The following is a 21,919-nucleotide window of genomic DNA, read 5'->3' as shown; positions in this document are numbered from 1 at the left end:
AAGCTGTGACCTCATCACCTGGGCCGCATTCCTCCTGCGGACACTCGGGGGATCCTGCTTGATACCCTGCTAAATGATATATTTGATACGACACCAACACTTCACCTCGCACCGTTTACTTATGCTACTTTGATAGATATATGCATACAATGTTATCCGATATCGTATGCAGACATACAACGTAGAATATATCACATGTGACCTAGTACCTTGCCAATCCCTAATTTACTCAGATGTTCGCACTTCCAAGATCTTCTGCGGACCAATACGAGACCATGTCCTCCTCGGGGACCACTTGTTATTCTCTGCCTCATTCACAGACTGAACTTCGAGTTTAGGTTCAGGTAGGGGACCGGGTTCACCACTTTCGACTAACAATTCCCATCCGCCCAGACTTAGCAAACAAGGCTCATGCACCCAAATCTGCACTTTCACTTCTTCCTTCTCCAGAGCGCTGAGTTGACCCTTATGTATCAGGGAGCCGAAATACTGCGGATTTTGCAGTTGCGCCGCTGTATTGTTTGGCGACGGCTGAGGGAGGTTCAAGATATATCGTATAGGTAATAAAGGGGATTGGTTTATGATTTCGAAAGTGATCGGTAATGATATAGCACTGAGAAGTGTTCAGCAGATAGCAATCAGCATCGACCAATCAATCACGCATGTATGTGTAATTCAATGGACAACTCACCCATCCTTGAAATTCCCATGCATTTTTCCCCTGGGCGCAGACGCACACTTGACCTTCACTTGTACGGGATCATACTCCATCGCCAAACTCCCATTGAGGACATCATCAATCAAGACTCTATGTAATCGCGACGTCTCCTCGTACATCGTTCTCTGTGATTTCGTGCCTGACAGTATCGCAGCGCTGATCTCCTTTTGAAGGTCTTCGACAAGGGAGAAAGGAGGCGAGGGGTTCAAGGGAATGATCGCTTGACCTTTCCTGATGTTCTGCTCGTCAACAACAGTGGTATTCGCGATCGTATAGTTGACCACAAGATCTACATTGAGCGGTTCCACAAGTGGGAATAAGCGTTCCAGCTCTCTGGATGCAATTGTGGTGAATGATCTCCCCAATTCCAAGATCCGCATGCGCCGTTTTAAGAACAAGTACGATTCTCGGCCGCCATTGGGAATGTCTTTCCGTGTGATGGATATTTCATTCGACAGGTCGGCTGAGACCTCCGCTATGGGTTGTCCTTTAACCAGCTTGCCCAAAGCGTCTATAGTGGGTGTTTGGCGGAGATCATGTTTGCTCGACTCGTCATATCTGACGGGTATCAGCAGTCGCAAAGTCTGATTGGGCGATAAGGTCTCGTTGCTACAGCAGGTTTCTGTTAGCTGCAACTCTTCTCTCCCTTCAAGCACGCGACTCACCTCGTCACGGAGTTCACAAACCAAGACGGACTAATGCCGTTGATGCTCTCGACGTTGATGGATTGGGTTGAACGGTTGGTGATTTCCACCACAGCCGTGTACGAGCCTGCTGTATCTCCCGTCGCTCTTAATTGGGCGTCTAGGTGAAGGATCGGTCTGACATCAACATCGTGAGAGATGGGTACCGCTGAAGTGGCGGACGTGTCGTCCTTGGAGTCGCTGAATAGTATCAAGCCCAACAATTCGATTGAGCCGCTATGCGTTGCAAGGAATGAAATGGGTATGTCGCGTTGTTGTCCAGGTTCTATAGGGTCGGTATTTAACGTTGTAATTTTGTTGGACTGTATTAAGTTGGGTATACTATTTGTGGTATCATCATGCTTGGTATCGTCTGCGACCGCCCAGTGCGAATCCAGCATCAGTGGAAAGTATACGTCAGAAGTGATACTCGTCACTCACCTCTATGCCGTACAATCCCATGTGCGTTCCATATCATCCCAAGCTCCGCTATGATCGTCTGCCCTTTGTTGGATAAAATGATCTGTCCTTCTACTATTTGCCCTTCATACAATTCATCTGGTATACCTTCCAGGTGGGCTAATAATCCCGCTTTCGAAGTCGTGACGTTCATTGTCAAGCTTGTGTCTTCCGCGTACGTCGGTGATATGCGTTGGGCTTTCGTACTGTCTAATCGTTTCCCTCGTTTGACCAATGATTGTGCACAGGGGAAGAAGCCATGGAAAAGGAATGTGACGTTGGTCACTCGTAAAGTTGCAGGGGACGTGGGAGTAACAGAGATCGAGATAGTCCGACTTTCATAAGGTTCTAACGAGATTTCAGAGATACTCTCCACGTCGCAATGATCTGATGAGTCTAGCTGAACGGTCAAATCCTTCAAAACCAATGATGTGTTCAATGGATTTGTGGCGAGTAATTCCACCTGGAAGGTTTCTGTAGAGCCGGTCAAAGCTGGTCAGCTTGTCATGGTCCTCTGGCGACCTGTGTGGTAGATAGCTCACCACCAACGCCGACACTACTTCTTTTGTCGTCGGGAATCAAGGTCATAGGTTTCTTGCCCTTCCTGTCCCATGTGCTGAAAGCTTGACTCTCCAAACCAGCCCACTGTGCTCGAGCAGAACCAGAACAAGAAGCTTCCGAGGTCGGTGCAATTCGGCTGTAAGAAGTGTCGAAGACTGGGGTAGGTAATTGTAGTCTCGAAGATGATTCCGCTAGCATCTCTGGGCGAGTTGCGAGTTGCTTTCAATAGGTGGGCAATCAGCGAGACATCCTCGACGAGAATCATATCCAACATATGATCAAGATTGCAGACTCACCTCGTAAGCCTGGGCCATATCCTGAAGTGGACCACCTTGAGAACCTGGTACACCAGTATCTTCCCTCCTCAGGAGTCTCAGGAAGCGTTCTACTGCCACGTCGCTTTCTCCCAGCGTATAAGCTTGTCGCCCCAGTGAATATTCGATACGATCTTGAGCTGAAGTCCACGGCGAGTCTCTGTAGATCTGCGAAGCGCGTTCAAGACATCGTCGAGAATACGTTTTCTGCACCAAACGATCCGACGGCATGATCAGCTCTCGTCACAGGAAAACCATCCTAAAGATGGGGGACTCACCAATCCGGCGGTCTCATACCGTCTAGCGGCTAGGACCAAATGAAAAGCTCTTCTCCTTTTACCCTTCTGTGACTTTCCGCCTTTCACATCCGCAGCAGCAGCTTCTTCGATCATCACGGCACTAGGGACCTCATCTGACTCTCCGCTCCCCTTGACCAAGGCATATCCTACTGATCTCCATTCGCCAATCGCTTTCCAGGCTTCGTAGTATAGCACCGTTATCCTCAAAGCATCCAGTTGGATCTGCGTTGCGGGAGTGTGTTGATGATATGCGGTGATAGCTTGTTCTAGCCATGAGGTGATTTCTGTATGCTGAAGATTCGTGAACGGGATGGGTTTCATAGTGGGAGGCGAGGAAGGTAAGAAGAACGGATGAGATAGCAGCAGGCATAGTCCGTACATTTCCGTGGCTGCTGCAGAATAACGCCATGCTCTATCCTGTGCGAAGTCCTTTCGCAGTGAATCGTACACCCCGCCAGCGAATTTGTAGTCGCGCAACATGAATGCGAAATCTGCCAACCGACGGGAGAGCGCTTCGACCGCTGTAGTGGGATAGCTATTTCACAGGGATTCTTGAGTGAAGGTTCAGACCCCACGGAGAAGGCTTGGATCGCTTTTACTCACTATCCTTTGATCGTGTTATAGCCTGTAGGCGTCGTTCCAGGGCTCGGGCTATTTGGCCTACTTCCGAAGAACTTCCTGCCCGCCCCGAACAGTCTACCCGTTATTCCCCGTCTATTGGAGTGATAAACTTCATTCCATTCCCTGATTCTGGCTTCCATCCACGGTATCAAGCTCTGAACGACGAGCTCCCTGACCAGCGCCGCCAGCCGCTGAGTATCTTCCGCGGTGAGCTTGTGACCGTACAATTTGCGTCGAACAGGTCGGGAAGGCGAGAATGGCGTATCTGACACGGCTGTATCCCCTAAAGAGGCTGAAGCAGCTGCCATGGGCGAGAGGGTCAAGGAGGACAATGCTGAGGCGTATACTTGAGACAGAGCCGAGGGGTTGGATTGTTCCGGTGTGAAAGGTCTAGGGAGAGGTATGGAAGGATGAGTCGAGACATCAGGGGATCTCGGTGGTTCTCTATGCTCAAGCTGAGAATTTATCACTAATAGTGTCGAATGTGGTCCATAGGCTTTCTTAACGTTTGCTAATAGCTCATGAGCCCTGCTAATCATATCAGCTAATGACAAAGCCGCAACACAGACCTTCAGGATCGGGAAGAAGGGCACTCACGGAGCCATGTCTTCTCCCATCATGCTTACATCGTGCACAACAACGTAAAACCTCAGAACGGTCTGTCCATCGATCCAAGGTACATTCTGGCTGGCAGAGCTGGTCGACTGAGCATGAAGCTTGTTCAATGTACCAAGCGGGTCTGATGTGGCAGTCGACACGGCGAAGAGTATTCCAACAGGATGATTGAAGGTCTCATGGCTCGACACGGGGCGCGATGAAAGTAAAAGCGACCGAGTGATGGGATAATGTTGTTCCTCATCTATCAGAGCTCAGTAAGCTATTCACACCGTGATCGGTCGGCGGCTCCTTTACCTTACCTGGCTTCTTGGCTCCCACGAAACTGCTTATCAAGTCCACCGTGACATCTGGATTGGGGGCCGAGAGAGTCGGATTGGTATATGCCGAATCGAAGGAAACGAATCGGACAGGAAATGTCGGATGAACTGTCGGCGAAAGTGTGGTCGATAGTATGGAAACTGAAGGGGATGCAGAATTAAGCTTCTCGGACACCCGATGTCAGTCTGAAGGGAGCTCACCTCGCTCCGTGCCCCCTTCCCATGGTCGCAACAGTTCTTCCAACCCTCTACATCCGTTTGCCTCGCACGATTGCACAACATCCTGGGAGGTGAGAACAGCTATCCGAGGCGACAGTGACTGGACTATTGATAGGGGAGGGGAAGGCATAGTCGTCGGCCCCTTCGATGGGGTCCGCAGATGTGCAAGACGTTATATGCAGCCTGATTACAACGGTAGACTGATATGATGAGCTTTCCATCTCATCTTCTGGTAAATGATGCATAACGCGGTCCATCGAGGTGGCCGACACCGAGCGCGGCGTCCTGACAGAATTAGGTGCGCGCTGCGAGCGAACATCCACACGCCTATCGCCAGATTTCAGCTTGAGCCCCGCGTTCAGCGTTCTGCGAGTTTTCAACCGAAAAAGAAAAGTTGCGATGAATCGTCTCCGCTATCGCAATAGATATTCGCTCTGGTCAAGGCTGCTTACTATTCTCGAAGCAGGTCCCAACACAACTGATTCCAACTTGGCCGCCATGTCCATGACTCCTCTACGCTCACTTGCTGCTACTGCCGCTCGAATACCTAACGTCATCAGATCGATCACACCCGCTGCCTGCAGATTCGCATCTTCATCCTCTAAATCCTCGTCGAAAGCATCTACCCAAACGTCTCCTTTACCTAAAGATGATTGGGTCTTGCCAGAGATACATGTCGGTCCCACACACACTTCTCGATATCAACAGCACTACCACGATACTCTCGCATCAGACCTAATGTACATGTCATACTCTCATCGACTGGCGCAGAAACCTCCCAAGCCTGAGCCCATCGAACCTCCTCAAACAGGCTACGAAGCGAACCGACCTCGACCGCCGATCATGCGAGGTAACCGGGCCTTGCGTACAAAGACCACTTCTGTCAATGAAGAGAACGTGCCTCAATTGGAATCGATTATCATACATACCATGGTGAAAGAAGCAATCATCAACAAATCCACATTATTATCCGCGATCATGGCCTTACGAGCCATTTCGGGAGAAACACCCAACGGAGGAGGAAAGAAGGGATCGAGCGGTGTAGAGGTCATAGTAGCGAAGAAATCAGCGGCAGCATGGAAATTGAGAGCTGGAATGCCTGTCTCGGTCAAAGTTGAATTGAAGGGACAAGCAATGTACGATTTCATTCAATCTTTAGTGGATTTCGTCTTACCGCGTCTAAGAGATTTCTCTGGTATCCCCCTTCCACCTGCTTCGACGCCGAAAAATTCTCCAGCAAGCTTGACGGGAATAGTTTCTTTCGGATTCTCGCCTACGACAATGTCCTTCTTCCCCCAAATAGAGTCAAACACGGATGCGTACCCACGACTCCACGGTTTCCACGTTTACTTCAAGACGAACCTTCGAGGTGAGAACGCTCATGAACATGCTAGAACTTTGGTCAGTGGATTCAGGATACCGTTCCACAGAAGGTAGTAAGTGGAAAGGTGCCGATGCAGTTGATGGGGAAGTGGAATGGGGATGAATGTCGAAGGAAAGAAGGAATTGGCTGGATCGAAGAACAGATGGCAGTCTGTTGCGGAAGGGGTGGCATCAAAGGTCTTTCATCACAGTAGCACTCAGATAGACAGCTCATACTAGCATTCACCGATGACCATGTGTCGCGATATCAAGGGTAATGCATACAGCAATTTACAATCATCTTTCTGCATGGTATCAATACATGAGTGCATCATGGATTCATGGATTGACACACCCGTCATTTTTTGGTACCTCCTGTTTTACATCATCTAAGCAATGTCAACAGTCCACACCTTCTTACCCTCCCTGACACCCTCTTTCGCACCACTGATCTTCCGCACATCGCCCTCAGGTAAGATGATATCGACCTTGCTGCCCCAAAGAGTCTTGAAGTCATTCCTGACGAAAGATACTTCGACATCGACAGAATCTTCTTTACCTGTATAAAGCACTTTGACAATCGTCTTGGCGGGTTTCAGGGAAATACCATCATCTTCGATCCATGTCCCCTCTTGAGAAACTCCATTTGTAGAAGGGAATATCTTTACTCCTCTCCAATCGTCTAATCCGACCAGTCCACCTTCAGATTCAAGTTGGACATCGACTCCATCTGGGGTAGTTCGTCCCGGTCCTGTACTTTGCGTGACGGTATGTTGTCGTTTTCCGACGGGGATCACACTTCCTTCTCTCGCAAACAGCCCGAAATGCTCTAGCGGGGTAGCGATTGTCGTTTTTGTTCCAGCCACATATCGTCGGTGGGGAGCATGTAAATCGAAGTACAGCGCTTTGTCCTTTGGCGAGGTCTTAGGGAAATATACCTCGCGAGAGAGTTGCCCCTCAAACAGTGCAGGACAAACATAGATATTTCCAACACCCAGCCACGCATCGAAGCCCTCCAGTATCTCTGGAGTGTATAAGTTGTGGTCCGAGGCGAAGTCGCCGTATCCCAGCCATCCTGTCGAAGGGATCGCTTCTTCGTGCGAAAGCCACATCAAGTGATTGCTGTTTACGTAATTAGCCGCATCTCAATGTCATGTCACGTCACTTCTGTCCACTAACTCACAAGAATGGCAGGTATTCGTATCTCCATTTGATCTGCTCTCGTATTATCGGCAACACTTCGGGGTACTACGCACACCAAATGTGAGCACCAGATGCGATTATATGATGCGATTATATGAGGCCGAACACCAAAATGGAGGGAGCTAAACGCCAGACTCACCATCCAAGGGGTGTTCGTGGCGGCCGCACCCGACATATCGTTCTTGTCGGGCTTGAAACTATGGATACAGAATCTTGAATGGGTCACACCGAGCTGGACCCAACGAACAAGCATCTCGGGGCTTGGAAGCGGACCACCAAACCCACCTATGTCTATTGGTTTGATTTTTAGGAGTATCAGATTCCAACTGTGGCAATTGAATTGAAAGTTGAAGACACTCACCGGAACCTGTGGATTGCATCAAGGACATCCCGCAGTTCAGCTGAATCGCCTGGGAGCCTCGGAGATTGTGCCATGAAGTCCAATTATCTCCTGTCCAGGTGGAATTGGCATATTTGAACGTCCCGACATTTCCTGATCGCGTCAAGACGTACGGTCTTCGGTCGGGTTGGGCTTTGATCAATTCGTTGTGTGAGACGTAGTTGACCATTTCGGTATTGAATAATCGACCCAATAAACCGATGCTCGCCTTGCGTTCTTTGGGAGCCGGGGAATATAAATTGTGTGGGAATGTGGTTTGGCCGACGAAGTCGTCATCGTGTAGGAAATATTCGTTGTTGTCACTGTGACTCCATCATGCTCAGCTATTATACAACCTGGAGACAACTTCTGAGACTGATAGCAAAGCGATACTCACTCCCACATCCCATCGCAACCCAGGTCAATTAAGCTCTTCACTCCTTCTGCCCACCATTTTCGCCCGCCTTCACTGGTCATGTCGACCCAGCTTCCCTTCTCGTTATCACCCACGCCTGCAGACCATATGCGGGTAACAACTTGCTCGTCGACGGCGGGATCACGGAAGACCGAGTCGGCTTCTTGTAGCTGTTTGTACTGGGGGTGTGTCACCAGAGCATCTATACGGCATTCACTGATCAGCCTCAAACATAGGCAGGCTGTCATGAAATATTGGGACTTACAAGGTTTGATATTGGGACAGACTTTTATGCCGTGCTTGTGGAAGTGAGCGGTCATAGCTTTGAAGTCTGGATATCTCTCTTTGTTCATGGTGAACACGTATCGATTGCCCGTAGCTTGATCGACCGTGTAGCCCGAAGAAAGCTAAAAGCCAAGACATCAGCCTTCAGATCTCATGTTTGTGGCCGTCAAGAAGAAGCAGGACTTACATGCATTGCTGAACAGGGAATATCGTGCTTCTTACATAGGTCAGGCCAAGTCGACAGTAATTCTTGAGCAGGTGGATGATCACTCTCTCCCAGACCCATGCCCGACGCTGTAGTAAATATTGTCGAACATGTCAGCGACACCGGCAAAGTCATGGGGAAGACGCTGAAGACGTACCAAGATAACCTAACCAATCTCTTCCCACAAGCTTGGGTCTCCCGACTAGTTCTGCAAAAGTCCTGACCACCTCTTTCACACCTTTCCCAAACATGACCCATTCTTCCAAACCGCCAAAATCCTGCGTATAAGCCTTGAAGAATCCCCACGGATCATCATGCAGCCTTCTGACATCCCATATTCCCGCCGAATTCGTCGGGTGATAGATCGCATACGTCGATACGACTTCTTCGCCTTCTTTCGTCGGTTTGGGGGTAGATATGAGGTAGGGAGTATGTTTATATAGTGGATCCGTATTATATGCGTCGTATGCAGCTGAATCCGAAGCTGAATTCGTGAATGATCTATTCGATAAATCCATAGGTGCAGCTTTTTCGCCTAATCCCAGATGCAGATTATCTGGCTCTACCCACCAATGCCTTATAACTCCTTTATCCGTCAAGGCATAACTCCTATTCGGCAGATCCCCTACGACTCGCACTTTCTCGTCGCCGACATACTCGTACGCGTTCAAGGTGATGTGTTCCCTCCAGCTTAACTCCAAGACCCTCTTTCTGCTGGACCCATCGAAATGCGCTGGTCCGCTCGAGGGGAAATCGAAAGTAGCAATCGACTTTTTCTCGTCCAGGGAGGTGAGCGTGAATACTACAGGATTTTCGGGCAGGACAATGTTGTCGTGAGGCGGCCTTGGTCTATCGGGACCAATCAAGAGGATTCTGTATACGCTAGCCAAGGGAAAAGATAGCTTATAGGTGAAATCCTTAAACCGACCCTTCTGGTTTTTGAGCTCGAAGGAAGTGATGGACGATCCGACTTTGGGAGAGCCCGACAGGGTGAAACCCTCTAATTCACGCTCGACGATAGGCATGTTGGGAGAAGACTTGATGCACAATCGTTGAAGAAGTCCTATAAGACCAATACAGGTATGAGGGGCGATAGGCTTTTCGCACCTTCAGACATGTATATATGTAGCTATCTGCGTCGAAAGTCTTGAACATATGACCCGGAGCATCTCCGGCTCCGACGCGGGGTCGTCATTCTGGATCTTCTGAGCCCCAGATACACCTCGTATGCCGGCTGCAGCTAGGACGGGACCGTAATGATCGTCGTCCGGTGAGTTCCGGACCGGGAAAAGAACGCCGGAAATTTGCTTCCGCTTAAGCTTGGGAGATCCGATCATCGGAGTGCGCAGCGGTACTTGATACGACTTGAAGAAGCTCAAAGGTGCTGGACGTTGTAGCTGTGGTACAAACGGTCTAACTCATTCGCAGGCTGTTCTACCACAGTCTACAGCTATACCAAGGCGGCCAACAATGCTTCGAAATAGATGTTGAGCTGATGAGCGGCACTGACTGTATCAAATCACCTTATGTTCGACGAGTGCAGAAAAGGCCAGGAAGATCGCTTGAGCGCACGCGGTCTTCCTTGTGCAGACCAAATATCTCAGGCCAGATTCATATGCACTTGTACGAGTGTTGCCCTCTTGGGCCGGGATGCATGAGCAGCAGCCGCTGACATGAGGACAGAAACGTGACAGGCGCGTGACAAGCAAAAACAATAACCTCCACTTTGAACGCGCGAAAGTTGACTGGATTCATCACTGGCGATCCGACCGTCATCATCGTCTCTTGACCTTCCGAAATACATCGTGAATGTGGACAGCTTCTCTTTGCAGCCCGAGTTGACCACGATATGACCCCAAAAGCGGCTGAGGGTGCAGCACAGTAAGCTTCTTGTATCTGTTTGGACGGTAATGACGCAGCTAATATGTAATCAAATAGAGCTTCCCTCCACTCGTTCTTCAAGCGTAAGACTCCGCCTTTGTCGTCTCCGACGAAGCAGGCGAATCATGAAGACCCGGTCATCGATCTCACAGGCTCTCCACCTTCCAAGAAGTCGAAAACACTCCCCAGTCCTCGTCCAGTGTCCCAAAAGGGCTCGCTGAACCAAGCATCATCGAGCTACTTCGCAAAGCCAGCTCGCACCCCTTCGTCCAGCTCCACTCCTGTTCCTATCATAACATCGACCTCTACTTCCGCTACACTTGACACATACCGTCTACCCAAGACTCACTTGCAGCCCTCAACACAGTCTGGAAGTGCATTTGATGCCTACAGTGTGACATCAGAAGCTGGGCCGAGCGTATCTAGTCAAAGTAGGACGGAAGAACAGCAACGCAAGCATGAAGCTTGGCAGAACCGCTTGATCAACGGAAACTTGATACGCAGAAGGAGGTCCCTGAGATTGGATGAAGCTGCTGCGGCTGAGCTACGACGACAGAATGGCATCGAAACCCCCGAAGCCGGATCGGGGACGGACACTCCTACGTTAGAGGAGCCGGAAGAGGTCGATCCAGCAGAAGAAGATAGAAGGAAGGCTGCCGAAGGAGTGGGAAGTAAGCTTGCTGCTAAGTACGCTTCCAAGGCAGCGGACGGGAAAACGACAAAGGGTAAGGGCAAGAAAAAAGAGGAGGTCGGACCATCTGGTCAAACGTATACACCTTTAGAAAAACAATTCATGGAGGTGAAGGCGAAAAATCAGGATGTCTTACTACTAATGGAGGGTGAGTCAGCTTGGCTATATATGCGGACCGTACCTGACATCTTGCATACTGTATAGTGGGCTACAAATACAAGTAGGTGCCTGTCGTTTGGGGAGAAGGTGAAGCTAATCAGTCGTTAGATTTCACGGGGAAGACGCAAAAATAGCAGGGAGGGAATTGGGAATCGTATCGTGAGTCGTCCAGAATAGGGGATCGTGCTGATCCAATAATAGCTTTCCAAGCCGGAACTTCTATACGGCTTCGATTCCTACTCATCGATTGCACATACACGTTAAAAAGTAGGTCTTCTGTCCTGTCACTCTTATGCAAGAATGTGCTCACTCCGCTAATTTCCTGCTCAGATTGATATCTCTAGGATATAAAGTTGGTGTGATCAGTCAAACTGAGACTGCAGCTTTGAAGAAAGCGGGAGAGAATAGGAATGCCCCATTCACTAGGGAGCTGACCCATCTTTTCACCGCTGCCACGTGAGTTCAAGTCTTGTCCCCCGTCAGGCACTGCGGCTGACTGCTCGCAGCTATGTCGAGGATCCTTCGCTTCCCTCTTCGTCGACCGCTCTCGATGATCCCACTGTACCCGGTACCTCACCTCCACCGACGAATGCGCTTGTAGCAATCGTAGAGCAGGGTATGGGCGGCATGGCGTATGACGAGAGGACAAGAATAGCCATAGTCAGCGTTGTGCCGGGTACCGGAGAGGTTGTGTGGGACGAATTCGACGGTGAGTAAGGAGCAAAAGGAGCGCGGTGTTCGATGTTCGGCTAATAACCCACCTGAATCCAGACTCGCAAGTTCGCAGCGAGCTGGAAACTCGGCTTACACACTTACAGCCGGCTGAGCTACTTTTACCGAAATCAGGACTGAGTAGAGCCACCGAAATGGTGTTGACCCATTTCGCCGGAGGATCCAGGTATGTTGACGCCTTCCATGTGGGGTCATGGCTGAGCCGGATGTTCAGTAGTGGTGGCTCCAACAACGCTGTAAGAACCGAACGTATAACCAAAATTCCCTTGTATGATGAGGCCTTCGACTATCTCACCGAGTTCTACAGCAGCAAAGCTCGTGCCAAGAATAGGGCTAGAAGCAAACGCAAAGCCAATGAACAAATTGATTTGACGATGTCTGACGATGATGAGGAGGTCACGGACACCAACGGGTATGCAGAACCGTCACAAAATGGGTTAGATCCTGTGGATAATGGTCAAATGGGTTTGGCCACCGGGCTAGACTGTAGGTACTGTTGATAATCACATGTTGATAGCTGATGTGCGGTGCGCAGCTACAGAAGCTGTACTCGCTTTGGTCGATTTTCCTAAACAGGTCGTAGTAGCACTGGCCGTTGCGGTGCAATACATGAAAAGTGAGCATTTCTGCCTTGTATCGAGAGACCTAGCCTGATCCACCTCGGGACCAGCTTTTGGCTTGCAAGATGCGTTCAAGCATCAATCATCTTTTGCCAAAGTAAGTGACTGACACTCAGACTTTTACTGAGCTCAATGCTGATCGAGAGCTACAGTTCATCAACCGTGCACACATGCTTCTATCTAGCAACACACTTGTGAATCTGTACGTCATTTGACACATAGTCCTCATTGGTGCTCACGATAGGTGAATAGCGAGATCTATCGGAATCAAGATGATGGAGGTATCTATGGTAGCTTACTGTGGCGTGAGTCATCCGAATAATTCATGATACCATCGCTGACATGCAGCACAGTACTTGATCAGTAGGTCGCAACAAGCACCACCTAATAGAAGAATCGCTGATGTTGAATAGCTGTAAAACACGCATGGGACGTCGTCTCCTGCGAGAGTGGATTGGGAGACCATTACTAGACATATCGTAAGTCCTTCTATCAGCTTCCGCGAAACGATCTACCCCTGACTGCTGTCCACCCAGTGCTTTGCGGGCTCGCACCGATGCGATCGAGGAGATCATGGACAGTAATACCTATTACATGGAGAAATTGCGCAGCTTGCTTGTCAATATGCCCGATCTTGTCAAAGGTTTGACCCGAGTCCAGTATGGCAAAGTGAGTAGTCCCGGACCCTAGCTTGAGCATAATGGGAGACTGATATCTCATGTAGGCTCAACCCACCGAGCTGGCTACTATACTCGTCGCGCTGGTACGGATTGGGTCAGAATTTAAGCCCTCGACCGATCCAATTTTCAGATCTACCTTGTTGAATAGCATCTTACACACTCTACCAACCATTCAATCGGCGGCCAAGGGATTTCTGGACGCGATAAATCTCAAAGCTGCCCGGGAAAACGATGAAGGTAATTTGTGGGCTAACCCAGATAAGTACCCTGAAATACAAGATGCGAAAGATGTATGTCACCTCACTCCTGCATATCAGACGGCTATGATGCTGACTCCGGCTTAGTGTATCAGTATATGCGAAAGCGAACTGGATCAGCACCTTAAGGAGATCAGAAAGCTAGTCAAACGACCTACGATGAGCTTCGTTACCGTGGCTGGCATTGAGGTATGTCAATCGCCATGCAAGGGTGAGTAAAAGCTGATTGGAAAGACTGCAGTATCTGGTGGAAGTACCGGTTAGAGATGCTAAATCAGTCCCGGCAAAATGGGTCAAAATCAGCGCGTGAGACTCCTAATTTCCAGCAATATAGCTAGACCTGGGCTGACTGTAAATCAGGACAAAATCTGTCAATCGTTATCATACTCCCGAGGTCTTGAGGATGTGAGTTTTTCCATGTCATCTCTCGATCACGCCGCTCTCGCTTATACACCATGCAGCAATAAAGAGCGTGAACAACATAAAGAAACACTAAATGCAGTCTCGAAAGCAGCTTTCAAGTCCTTCCAATCGGATATATCGGACCATCATGAACTGGTGGTCGTTTCAAAGCAGATCGCTGTTATAGACTGTCTGATGTCTCTGGCCCAAGTTGCTGCAGCTTCAGGGTACTGCAAACCCAAGTTTGTTAAAGAGCCAGAGCTGAAAATCAGGGCTGGAAGGCATCCTATGGTAAGCCTTTGAAGTAGATCGGTTCGGTGTAAGCTTACAGGAGTCGCAGGTCGAGATGCTGAGGGACGAGGCTTACGTACCCTTCGACATTGACTTCTCGGAGACAGACGGTACTTCGAAAGTCATTACTGGGCCGAACATGGCTGGTACGTCAACGACCTTGGTCGCAATGGTGATAGCTGAGCTACTGTGCAGGTAAGAGCTCTTGCGTGAGAGCGGTCGTAAGTATCCGTCTTATGGCACAAAGGATGTTAGCTGATCTGAAGACAGGCCTTGATCGTGTGTATGGCTCAAATTGGATCCTTCGTACCGGCATCCTCGGTCACGCTGGGTGTTCATGACGCGGTTCAAACGTATGTGCAGGTTTCATCACACTACACTATGCACAGTGGCTGACAACAAGATGTTTACACTGCGCTTAGCCGAATGGGAGGTAAGCTGACATCGACCTCAGTGTCATTCTTTATGCAAGCTGACGATTAATGCAGCATCCGACGAGATAGGTCGAGGCAAATCGACGTTCATGGTCGAATTGTCTGAGACAAGTGATATTCTGAGAACAATCACACCTAGGACATTGGTCATCCTTGACGAGTGAGCTACCACGTTCTCTCACTAATCACAATGGAGCTGATATGCGATTGCTCGTCAGACTCGGCCGCGGTACAAGGTAAGCTGTCGGATGATTGCGGGTCGGATCTAAGGGAGCTGATCTGAACCTTCTAGTACATACGACGGTGTTGCGATTGCCTATGCTACGCTCTCTCACGTCGCCGGTACAGGATGCAATACGCTTTTCGTGACTCATTATCCTATGGTAGCTGAGCAACTCGCCAGAGAGGTATGTCTCCTCTGCGCTCAAGTAGCAACAAGGACGTGCCTGATGACATATGGTGTGACTAGAAACCGAATCAAATAAGCAATTGGCATATGGCTTTCGACGAGATCAAAATGCCTGGTGAGTTTGTCAGAGTAGTCCGAGCTAATGATCAGCGCCCTGATAGAGAACAAATGACTGATGCTCTCTTCTCTCCCTCAGACGGAAGCGCGGAGATCACATTCCTCTACAGGTTGACCAAGGGCCTAGCAGAAGCTTCCTTTGGAATTTGGTGCGCCAGATTAGCAGGTCTACCTAGGACAATCCTTGATAACGCTCAGACCCGATCGGATTACCTGAAGCATGAAACCAAGCAAAGGCTTTTGAGTTCCCTGAGCAGAAGGACTAAAAAGGTATTTGACGATTTAGAAGTGAAAGTAGACGGTCAACCACGAACCCCGGTGGAAATCTTGAAGAACGTCAGGATTTTGGATCGGGCTTTGGATCTGATGGACAATAATCATATTTGATCGATGACATTCTGAATACATTGCTATATCATAAGTGCATGCCTGTTTTAGGTGCTTGTCGCAATCTCTATGCAGATAGGTATTCTCACATGACCCCTTGATGCATATTGGCAGATGAGATCTCTTGCTGCGCATCATGCGTGATAGATACATCAACTAGCAGATCAAACAACCATCGAATTTGAGAATACTCGTACATTCATCCTCTCGTCTAGAAGGCTACCACACAAAGCTGAGATCGGAATATGCCGGTGCCCTTGAAAAAAGAAAAAGACTATATATTCAACCAAAATTTGGGAATGATTGTAGTAATCATTCGGGAGAAGGCCCTTCTTCTCGAATCTTCTAGTCTTCGATAGTACAGCGGTTAGTATATCCGCCTTTCACGCGGGAGATCGGGGTTCGATTCCCCGTCGGAGAACTTTTGTCGTTTTTGGCTTTCGACATCCCGACATCGCATATCCATTCATCTTTTCATCATTGCACTTGCCATGTTTGGCTGAGAGTCGAGTTTGTTTAGGCCGTCGTACATAATCGGAAATGAAAGGATGTCGAGAATGCATATCAAGTCATCACACCTCCGCCAACTACATACATATCTGACCTTCCTGATTTATGAGAACAAATGACCGAGCTGAGACAGCCTTCTCTTGTCACCTTCGAAGCCGATGAGTTCCTGCATTGCGAGATCAAGGGATCAAGGAATACGCAGAGCAAACGTCAACTATGAAGGTGTCGATCGACAGTAGAACGCAGAACAACCACAACTCCAGTCCAAGCACCGGGAAGAGTGATGGAGAAGCTTGATGCCAATAAGGTTGCAGCGATAAGCAGCGGACTGTCCGCATTCCGTACATTGCGAATTCAGCCGAAAGTCTGTGCTATTGCCTCTTGACGACTCGGTTGGGCAAATCGACTAGTGGTTTCGTTAAGTCAAAGTTTAGCCTGGACATCAGCCTGGTCTTCTGAGCAAGACAATTTTCGGTGCCTCCTCTTTCTTGACACTACTGAGACGCCCGCCACCTCTAGCTTGGTTCTTCTCGTTGAGTTCTGCCCGTTGCGTGAGCGAATCGGTTTGAGATTCTGGAATATCGATCCGAGCATTCGCACCTGGATTGACCACTGGAGGTCTGACGAGGGATTCGGGTCTCTGAAGGAGAACAAATTCGTTGCTGTTATTCGGCTTTGATCTTCTGTCACGATCACGATCGCGTTCACCTCTTCTACGGTCTCTGCCCCTTCCACCACCGCCACCTCCATCATGACCTTTTCGATCATCCGAACGATCGAAGGGAGGCGGTCGATGATGAAGGGGTGGTGGTGGTGGACGGAAATCATGCATCCCCGGCGTTCCTCGTGGTAGGCCATGCCCCATGTGGTGATGATGAGGTGGCCCAGGAGGTGGATGCGGACCTCTGTGATGCGGATATTGGGGAGGGGGTCGCATGCCGAATGGCGGAGGTGGGGGTGGTGGTGGTCGCATACCATGACCATGGTGATGAGGCGAAGTCAGAGGCGGTGGTAGACGCGGGCCATGCCCATCGTGTCTGCTCATTGGAGATGAGGGTGGAGGCGGTCTAGCCATGATTGCAATCGGATGAGCTTCTTTAGGCTTCAGGTGTGGACCGGGTATAGCAGGACTGTTAGCGCTCGTAGGTAACGTCGATTTACCGCTCTCTGGAGATGGGTGTTCATCGCTCAGTCCTACTCCGACCACAGATGGGGGTCTTCGCAGTAATATCTTGACTTCTTTCGGTGCCTCAGGCACTTGCTCCTTCTTCTTCCTCTGCCCTGATCCATGCCCATGCCCATGCCCATCCTCTCCAGCTCCGGATCTATCGTTCCGTCTACGCCTATCCCCTTTCTTGTCTTTACCTCTTCCGCCGCCCGATCTGCTCATTGCAGAAGCTTCGACCTCGTGATCATCATCTCGCAACACCTCTAACATCAGATCAAATCTCGCGGCTTCCTCTAAGATCACATGTCCTTCAGCTCTAGCTGTATAATCCTCCTTGATTCCTCGATGATCGGACGGGATAGGCTCGTTGATCCTACTCTGCTCAACTTCCACGAAGACAGGCGGATTGCCTACGTAGAGGATTGGTCCTCTTCCGATATCCATCGCCAGGCCACTATCTCCCACATCAACCTCATGCAGCTCGCTTTCTTTGTCCGTTATCCTCTTAAAATATGCCACGCAACTGAAAACCTTCTTGACCCAGATTGAGAGACTGCTGAATCCATCCATGGGCGGGATAGCCAGCTCATCAATCATTGAAGTGACGGGTAACACCTCTTCTTCGCGCTGAATACGGAGTCCTCGACCCTTCTTGTAGTTTGTTCCCGATTGAACGGTGATCGAGGGATCGGAAGACAGAAGCGCGTGAAATCTGGTAGCGTGTTCGATGTACCGGGCTGCTTGTCGAGCTGAAACGGCCGAAGGAGAAGGACCTTTCTTGAGCAAGTCCAAAGTACGGATCGCTACAGAGTAATAAACACCGGATCAAATCCAGGATCTTACAAAAAGCGTTGAAACACAGGACTCACCCTCAAGAGGCACGATGACCTCCAGACCTTTACCGACCAATCGCTTGACGGCATTCTTGGCCCACATCAACGCCGATACATCCACCACTACCACTCTCCAGTCCTCATCCTCGTCGTCCGTGGGATCCTCGACATCGTCAGGTCTTCCCAGATCATCATTCGGATCTCTCTCCACTATGCCGCCAACGGGCTGCTGAGGAGCGGGTTTAGGAGACACAGGAACACTTCGTTCGTTTGGGGGAGTGAGCGTCGTAGCTTTCACTTTGGATTCCAGCTCTGCTATCTGGTGGTTCAGATAGGCTGCCGAGAGAGCCTTCGAAAGCTTAGCTTGGCGTGCGGCCTGTTAACGAAGAGCAGATTAGCGAAAATCACCACGTATAGAGATCATTTGCCATAAGTTCGTGTTGGGAACTCACGAGATCATCGTTCCCGTTAGGTGGATCACCCATACTTGGTTTATGACTGACGTGTATGTCTGTCTGACAGTCAAGTGTATACAATGAAGGGGTGTAGAGGCTAGACACCCATGTTTATGGTGGCAAATAAGCGATTAAGCGGGGATAACATTCGAAATGGCGCGTAGAGTGCGCCAAGTAAAGCGATTTCTCGACTGTGATTCCGAGGAAGCTACGATGGAGGCTTCACAATGATTTGATCCTAGAGTGGGTGCGTTCAGAGACTCTTGATACGCTGGGTGGGCTTGAAGGTGTTTGAATGCAGAAGATGGATGAGAAAAGGAGGGACGGTGACACCAGGATGATAATGAGGAATCAAAGGATGTGTTTTGTTCGGTTAATCGCCCATCTGATATGCCGATCATAACACTAGTTAGGTTACGATCAAAGACCAAAAAATGCCACGTCATGGCCATGCATCCTCTTGGAGATTTCGACCACCTTGACTTTTTCCATCTCGTTAATCAGCACAGATGTGGTGAAAGCCAGTAATCAACAACAAGTTCAACATAAGACAACGCCTCGTGGTCCCTCATCAGCATCATGTCCCGCTCTACTGCATCCCGTCTCGCGACTCAAGCCATGAACGTCGTCCGACAACCCATAGCATCGAGCTCGAGGGGGTACGCTTCGGCCTCGACTTCAACTTCTTCTGCACCCGCTTCGTCCTGTGAGTTTCAAGACACCTTGGACAAATCCGTTCACTGTTCTTAACAATTCATTTTTGTCTCAATGAGCACGTTCTTCGTCGCAAATTATGGTCAATTGCTGATCTTTCACACAATTCGTTAGCATACCCTTTCAACCCCTCCGCAATAATCCGCTCATCCCCCGCTCCTTCACCCGCCCCTGCGAACCTCCTAAATCCTCGCAAAGGATGGTCACTCATTAACCACCTCAACGCCTCTTCGCCGAAATCGCAATACGCCGAGATGTTCGCGCGTCGATCGGCGGAGAGATTGAGGACTGGATCGGTGGTCACTGTTTTGCAATATACGGATGCGACCAAAAAGACTGTGTCCCCCTTCTCGGGCGTATTGATGGGTACAAAGAAACGAGGAGGGGTAGACACGAGTTTCAAGTTGAGAAATATAGTGAATAAGATCGGGGTGGAGATGTCCTTCAAGATTAATTCCCCGCTTATAAAGGAGATCAAGGTGATCAAGAGGGCTGAAGGTAAAGTGGGAGCAATAAGGGATTTGAGAAGGGCCAAGGTGAATTATCTAAGGGAGAGACAGGGGGTGATGACTTCTATTGCGAGTGCGTTGAAGGCGGCGAAGAAGTAGATCCCGGATTCGCCAGGTTGAGAAGATCCGTTGATTGTACAATGGATAAGAGTAACTCTGCGGAAGTCAGATGGTGGACATGAGAAGTCAGATGGTGGACATGAGAAGTCAGATGGTGGACATGAGAAGTCAGATGGTGGACACTGGATATATCCTGATACGAATACGTTCGTAACGGTAGAAATTGTTATAGCAATGATGATGACCTCACATCGTCATGTACCCTAGTCATACTATACAAGGGTATACATGCCATATGGTATAAAATCATAAGACGTCGTGGATATGAGACGGAGCAGACCATGAGAAAAACCCAAATCTATAGTTCAATGAAGCCGCCGGACACTGCGCACGGCCACGTTTCTGCCTCTGCCTCTGAGTATGAAGCCCTGCAATCGTATGCTTAGTGCCAGTATTCATCTTACTCTCCAACTCGATAAGCGACCATAGCCTGCGATCATGAATTATCAATAATCAGCTGATACTCCCATAACGTTCGTTATCCCTGAGATAATACAGCTACATTCGATGTACATACCTCTAACGAATGGACGTTGGTGCTGAAACTCCTCAATCTGACTTGCTCCACTTTACCTCTATCGATCAAGTGCGGGTCCGCGTCTCCCCAAGTAGCGGGTACGGGCATCTCGGGCGAGTCGTTCGTATATGCCAGGAGGGTGAAGGTGCCTATCACCCGGATTTAGGATTATCAGCACTGTCAACTCCGATTGGGGTGTGGATTCATTGCCGAAGAGCGGTGAGCTCGCTCTCGCATCCGCTCAGAACAAGCGAATCGGTTTAGGATCCAAGAGGCCGGACGCAGAAATCTCGACGTAAGAGGCAGAGGTAAGGGGAGACCCACATTCTTCTTCCAAAATAGGTAAGAACGTCACACTAGATGTGATCTGTTTCATGATCTCCCTTATTTCACCTTGGACCTCCTTTTCCGTTTTTTCCTTCTTTTTACCCGTCGTACTGCTACCTTTGGGGCCGCCGGGTAAAGAGGGATTATTTATAGCTGATTCGTCTGTATGTATATCGAACTGCCATCGCTCGAGTGTCTCGCCGGTCTCGATCGACTTGATAGCTAGCACCAAGCGATTTATCGACGATGCCAGGAGCCATTCTGCGGGTGGGACAGTAGAAGTTGGTGGAGGAGATAGCACATCCGAAAGGCATAGATCGCGGTATGAGTATGAGTAACCGTGGGAGGCACAGGTGAAGAAGGATGGTGCGGCATTTGAATAGGATACGGTGGAGCGGATGATAGGGTAGCGACGTCAAACCAGAGAGAATCAGCAGGAACTTCGGATATCCGGATGGACTAATGAGATGAGTTCACCATGACATAGACAAAGACATGGAGGTTAAACTCACCTTGCACTTGCGATAAAATCGTGCTGAGATACTCCTTCAAATTGTCGTCGGCAGTCACAAGCATCGGCAAGCCGTATTTCTTGACCATTCTGCGAATCGTCACCGTCATCCTCATCAGCCTTCGTCTCTCTTGCCCTCGCCGTTTCCTTGTAGGTTCAATGAGTCGCGCGCTTACCGGAAATCATCGGACGGATATACCCCTCGTTGGTATAAAATGCTACGAACCTCATGCATCAGCACATTCATAGACAGCTTGTGAATTCGCTCCGACGCAAAAAACGATTTTATGATGACTCACCTGTTGACGCTGTACTCGAAGAACTCGGTGACCAGCGCGGTCGAGCCCTTGAGGGTGATAGCTTGATTCGTGCGTTGTTTTTGAGCCATACTGGGGTATTCTTAGTGGGAGAGGGAGAAAGCCGATGTTCGAGGTGGATAGCAGTGGGGAAGCTGGGCAATCGCAATCGATCAAGCGGCCGGTCACTCATTAGCTTCGTTTGACTGTCTTGGCTGATTGGACGTCAGGTATGTCGAAG

General features: G+C 49.4%; 7 protein-coding genes and 1 non-coding gene across 8 annotated transcripts; 4 read left to right on the top strand and 4 right to left on the bottom strand.

The window, feature by feature from the left end:
• Positions 1–225: 225 nt before the first annotated feature.
• Positions 226–4,939, bottom strand: I303_102840 (uncharacterized protein; the record flags this gene model as incomplete). Its single annotated transcript, XM_065968636.1, has 12 exons — positions 226–305; positions 354–613; positions 692–1,327; positions 1,384–1,774; positions 1,843–2,334; positions 2,403–2,640; positions 2,718–2,942; positions 3,014–3,569; positions 3,638–4,183; positions 4,253–4,514; positions 4,573–4,731; positions 4,792–4,939. 12 exons carry the CDS (start codon positions 4,937–4,939, stop codon positions 226–228), a joined length of 3,993 nt encoding a protein of 1,330 aa, XP_065824708.1.
• Positions 4,940–5,307: 368 nt separating this feature from the next.
• On the top strand, positions 5,308–6,246 carry I303_102839 (mitochondrial 54S ribosomal protein uL5m; the record flags this gene model as incomplete). The annotated part of the gene is made up of 1 exon (XM_018406184.1): positions 5,308–6,246. One exon carries the CDS (start codon positions 5,308–5,310, stop codon positions 6,244–6,246), a length of 939 nt encoding a protein of 312 aa, XP_018264678.1.
• Positions 6,247–6,560: 314 nt separating this feature from the next.
• I303_102838 (uncharacterized protein) lies at positions 6,561–9,683 on the bottom strand (the record flags this gene model as incomplete). The annotated part of the gene is made up of 8 exons (XM_018406183.1): positions 6,561–7,293; positions 7,355–7,419; positions 7,514–7,665; positions 7,736–8,076; positions 8,151–8,370; positions 8,434–8,575; positions 8,641–8,747; positions 8,816–9,683. The coding sequence occupies 8 exons, from the start codon at positions 9,681–9,683 to the stop codon at positions 6,561–6,563; spliced, it is 2,628 nt and encodes an 875-aa protein (XP_018264677.1).
• Positions 9,684–10,507: 824 nt separating this feature from the next.
• On the top strand, positions 10,508–15,718 carry I303_102837 (uncharacterized protein; the record flags this gene model as incomplete). The annotated part of the gene is made up of 29 exons (XM_065968635.1): positions 10,508–10,539; positions 10,597–11,378; positions 11,435–11,450; positions 11,498–11,548; positions 11,591–11,656; positions 11,720–11,845; positions 11,896–12,098; positions 12,161–12,287; positions 12,339–12,607; positions 12,657–12,737; positions 12,792–12,838; positions 12,894–12,935; positions 12,986–13,050; positions 13,155–13,220; positions 13,278–13,410; positions 13,466–13,711; positions 13,766–13,867; positions 13,920–13,984; positions 14,039–14,083; positions 14,140–14,371; positions 14,421–14,517; positions 14,567–14,592; positions 14,642–14,724; positions 14,794–14,804; positions 14,860–14,965; positions 15,024–15,041; positions 15,098–15,212; positions 15,275–15,329; positions 15,411–15,718. The coding sequence occupies 29 exons, from the start codon at positions 10,508–10,510 to the stop codon at positions 15,716–15,718; spliced, it is 3,615 nt and encodes a 1,204-aa protein (XP_065824707.1).
• Positions 15,719–16,067: 349 nt separating this feature from the next.
• On the top strand, positions 16,068–16,139 carry I303_102836. Its single transcript has one exon. It is a non-coding gene; the product is annotated as a tRNA-Glu (tRNA).
• A 531-nt stretch (positions 16,140–16,670) lies between these two features.
• I303_102835 (uncharacterized protein) lies at positions 16,671–18,714 on the bottom strand (the record flags this gene model as incomplete). The annotated part of the gene is made up of 3 exons (XM_018406181.1): positions 16,671–18,199; positions 18,266–18,605; positions 18,682–18,714. The coding sequence occupies 3 exons, from the start codon at positions 18,712–18,714 to the stop codon at positions 16,671–16,673; spliced, it is 1,902 nt and encodes a 633-aa protein (XP_018264675.1).
• A 549-nt stretch (positions 18,715–19,263) lies between these two features.
• On the top strand, positions 19,264–20,006 carry I303_102834 (mitochondrial 54S ribosomal protein bL19m; the record flags this gene model as incomplete). The annotated part of the gene is made up of 2 exons (XM_018406180.2): positions 19,264–19,390; positions 19,513–20,006. 2 exons carry the CDS (start codon positions 19,264–19,266, stop codon positions 20,004–20,006), a joined length of 621 nt encoding a protein of 206 aa, XP_018264674.2.
• Positions 20,007–20,427: 421 nt separating this feature from the next.
• I303_102833 (uncharacterized protein) lies at positions 20,428–21,770 on the bottom strand (the record flags this gene model as incomplete). The annotated part of the gene is made up of 6 exons (XM_018406179.1): positions 20,428–20,457; positions 20,545–20,693; positions 20,869–21,132; positions 21,384–21,472; positions 21,559–21,600; positions 21,682–21,770. 6 exons carry the CDS (start codon positions 21,768–21,770, stop codon positions 20,428–20,430), a joined length of 663 nt encoding a protein of 220 aa, XP_018264673.1.
• Between the last annotated feature and the right edge of the window lie 149 nt (positions 21,771–21,919).

This window comes from Kwoniella dejecticola, chromosome 3 (assembly GCF_000512565.2).
Source record: "Kwoniella dejecticola CBS 10117 chromosome 3, complete sequence".
Taxonomy (NCBI): Eukaryota; Fungi; Basidiomycota; class Tremellomycetes; order Tremellales; family Cryptococcaceae; genus Kwoniella; species Kwoniella dejecticola.
Note: the sequence above shows the minus strand (reverse complement) of the source record. Positions and strands in the feature narration are given on the sequence as shown.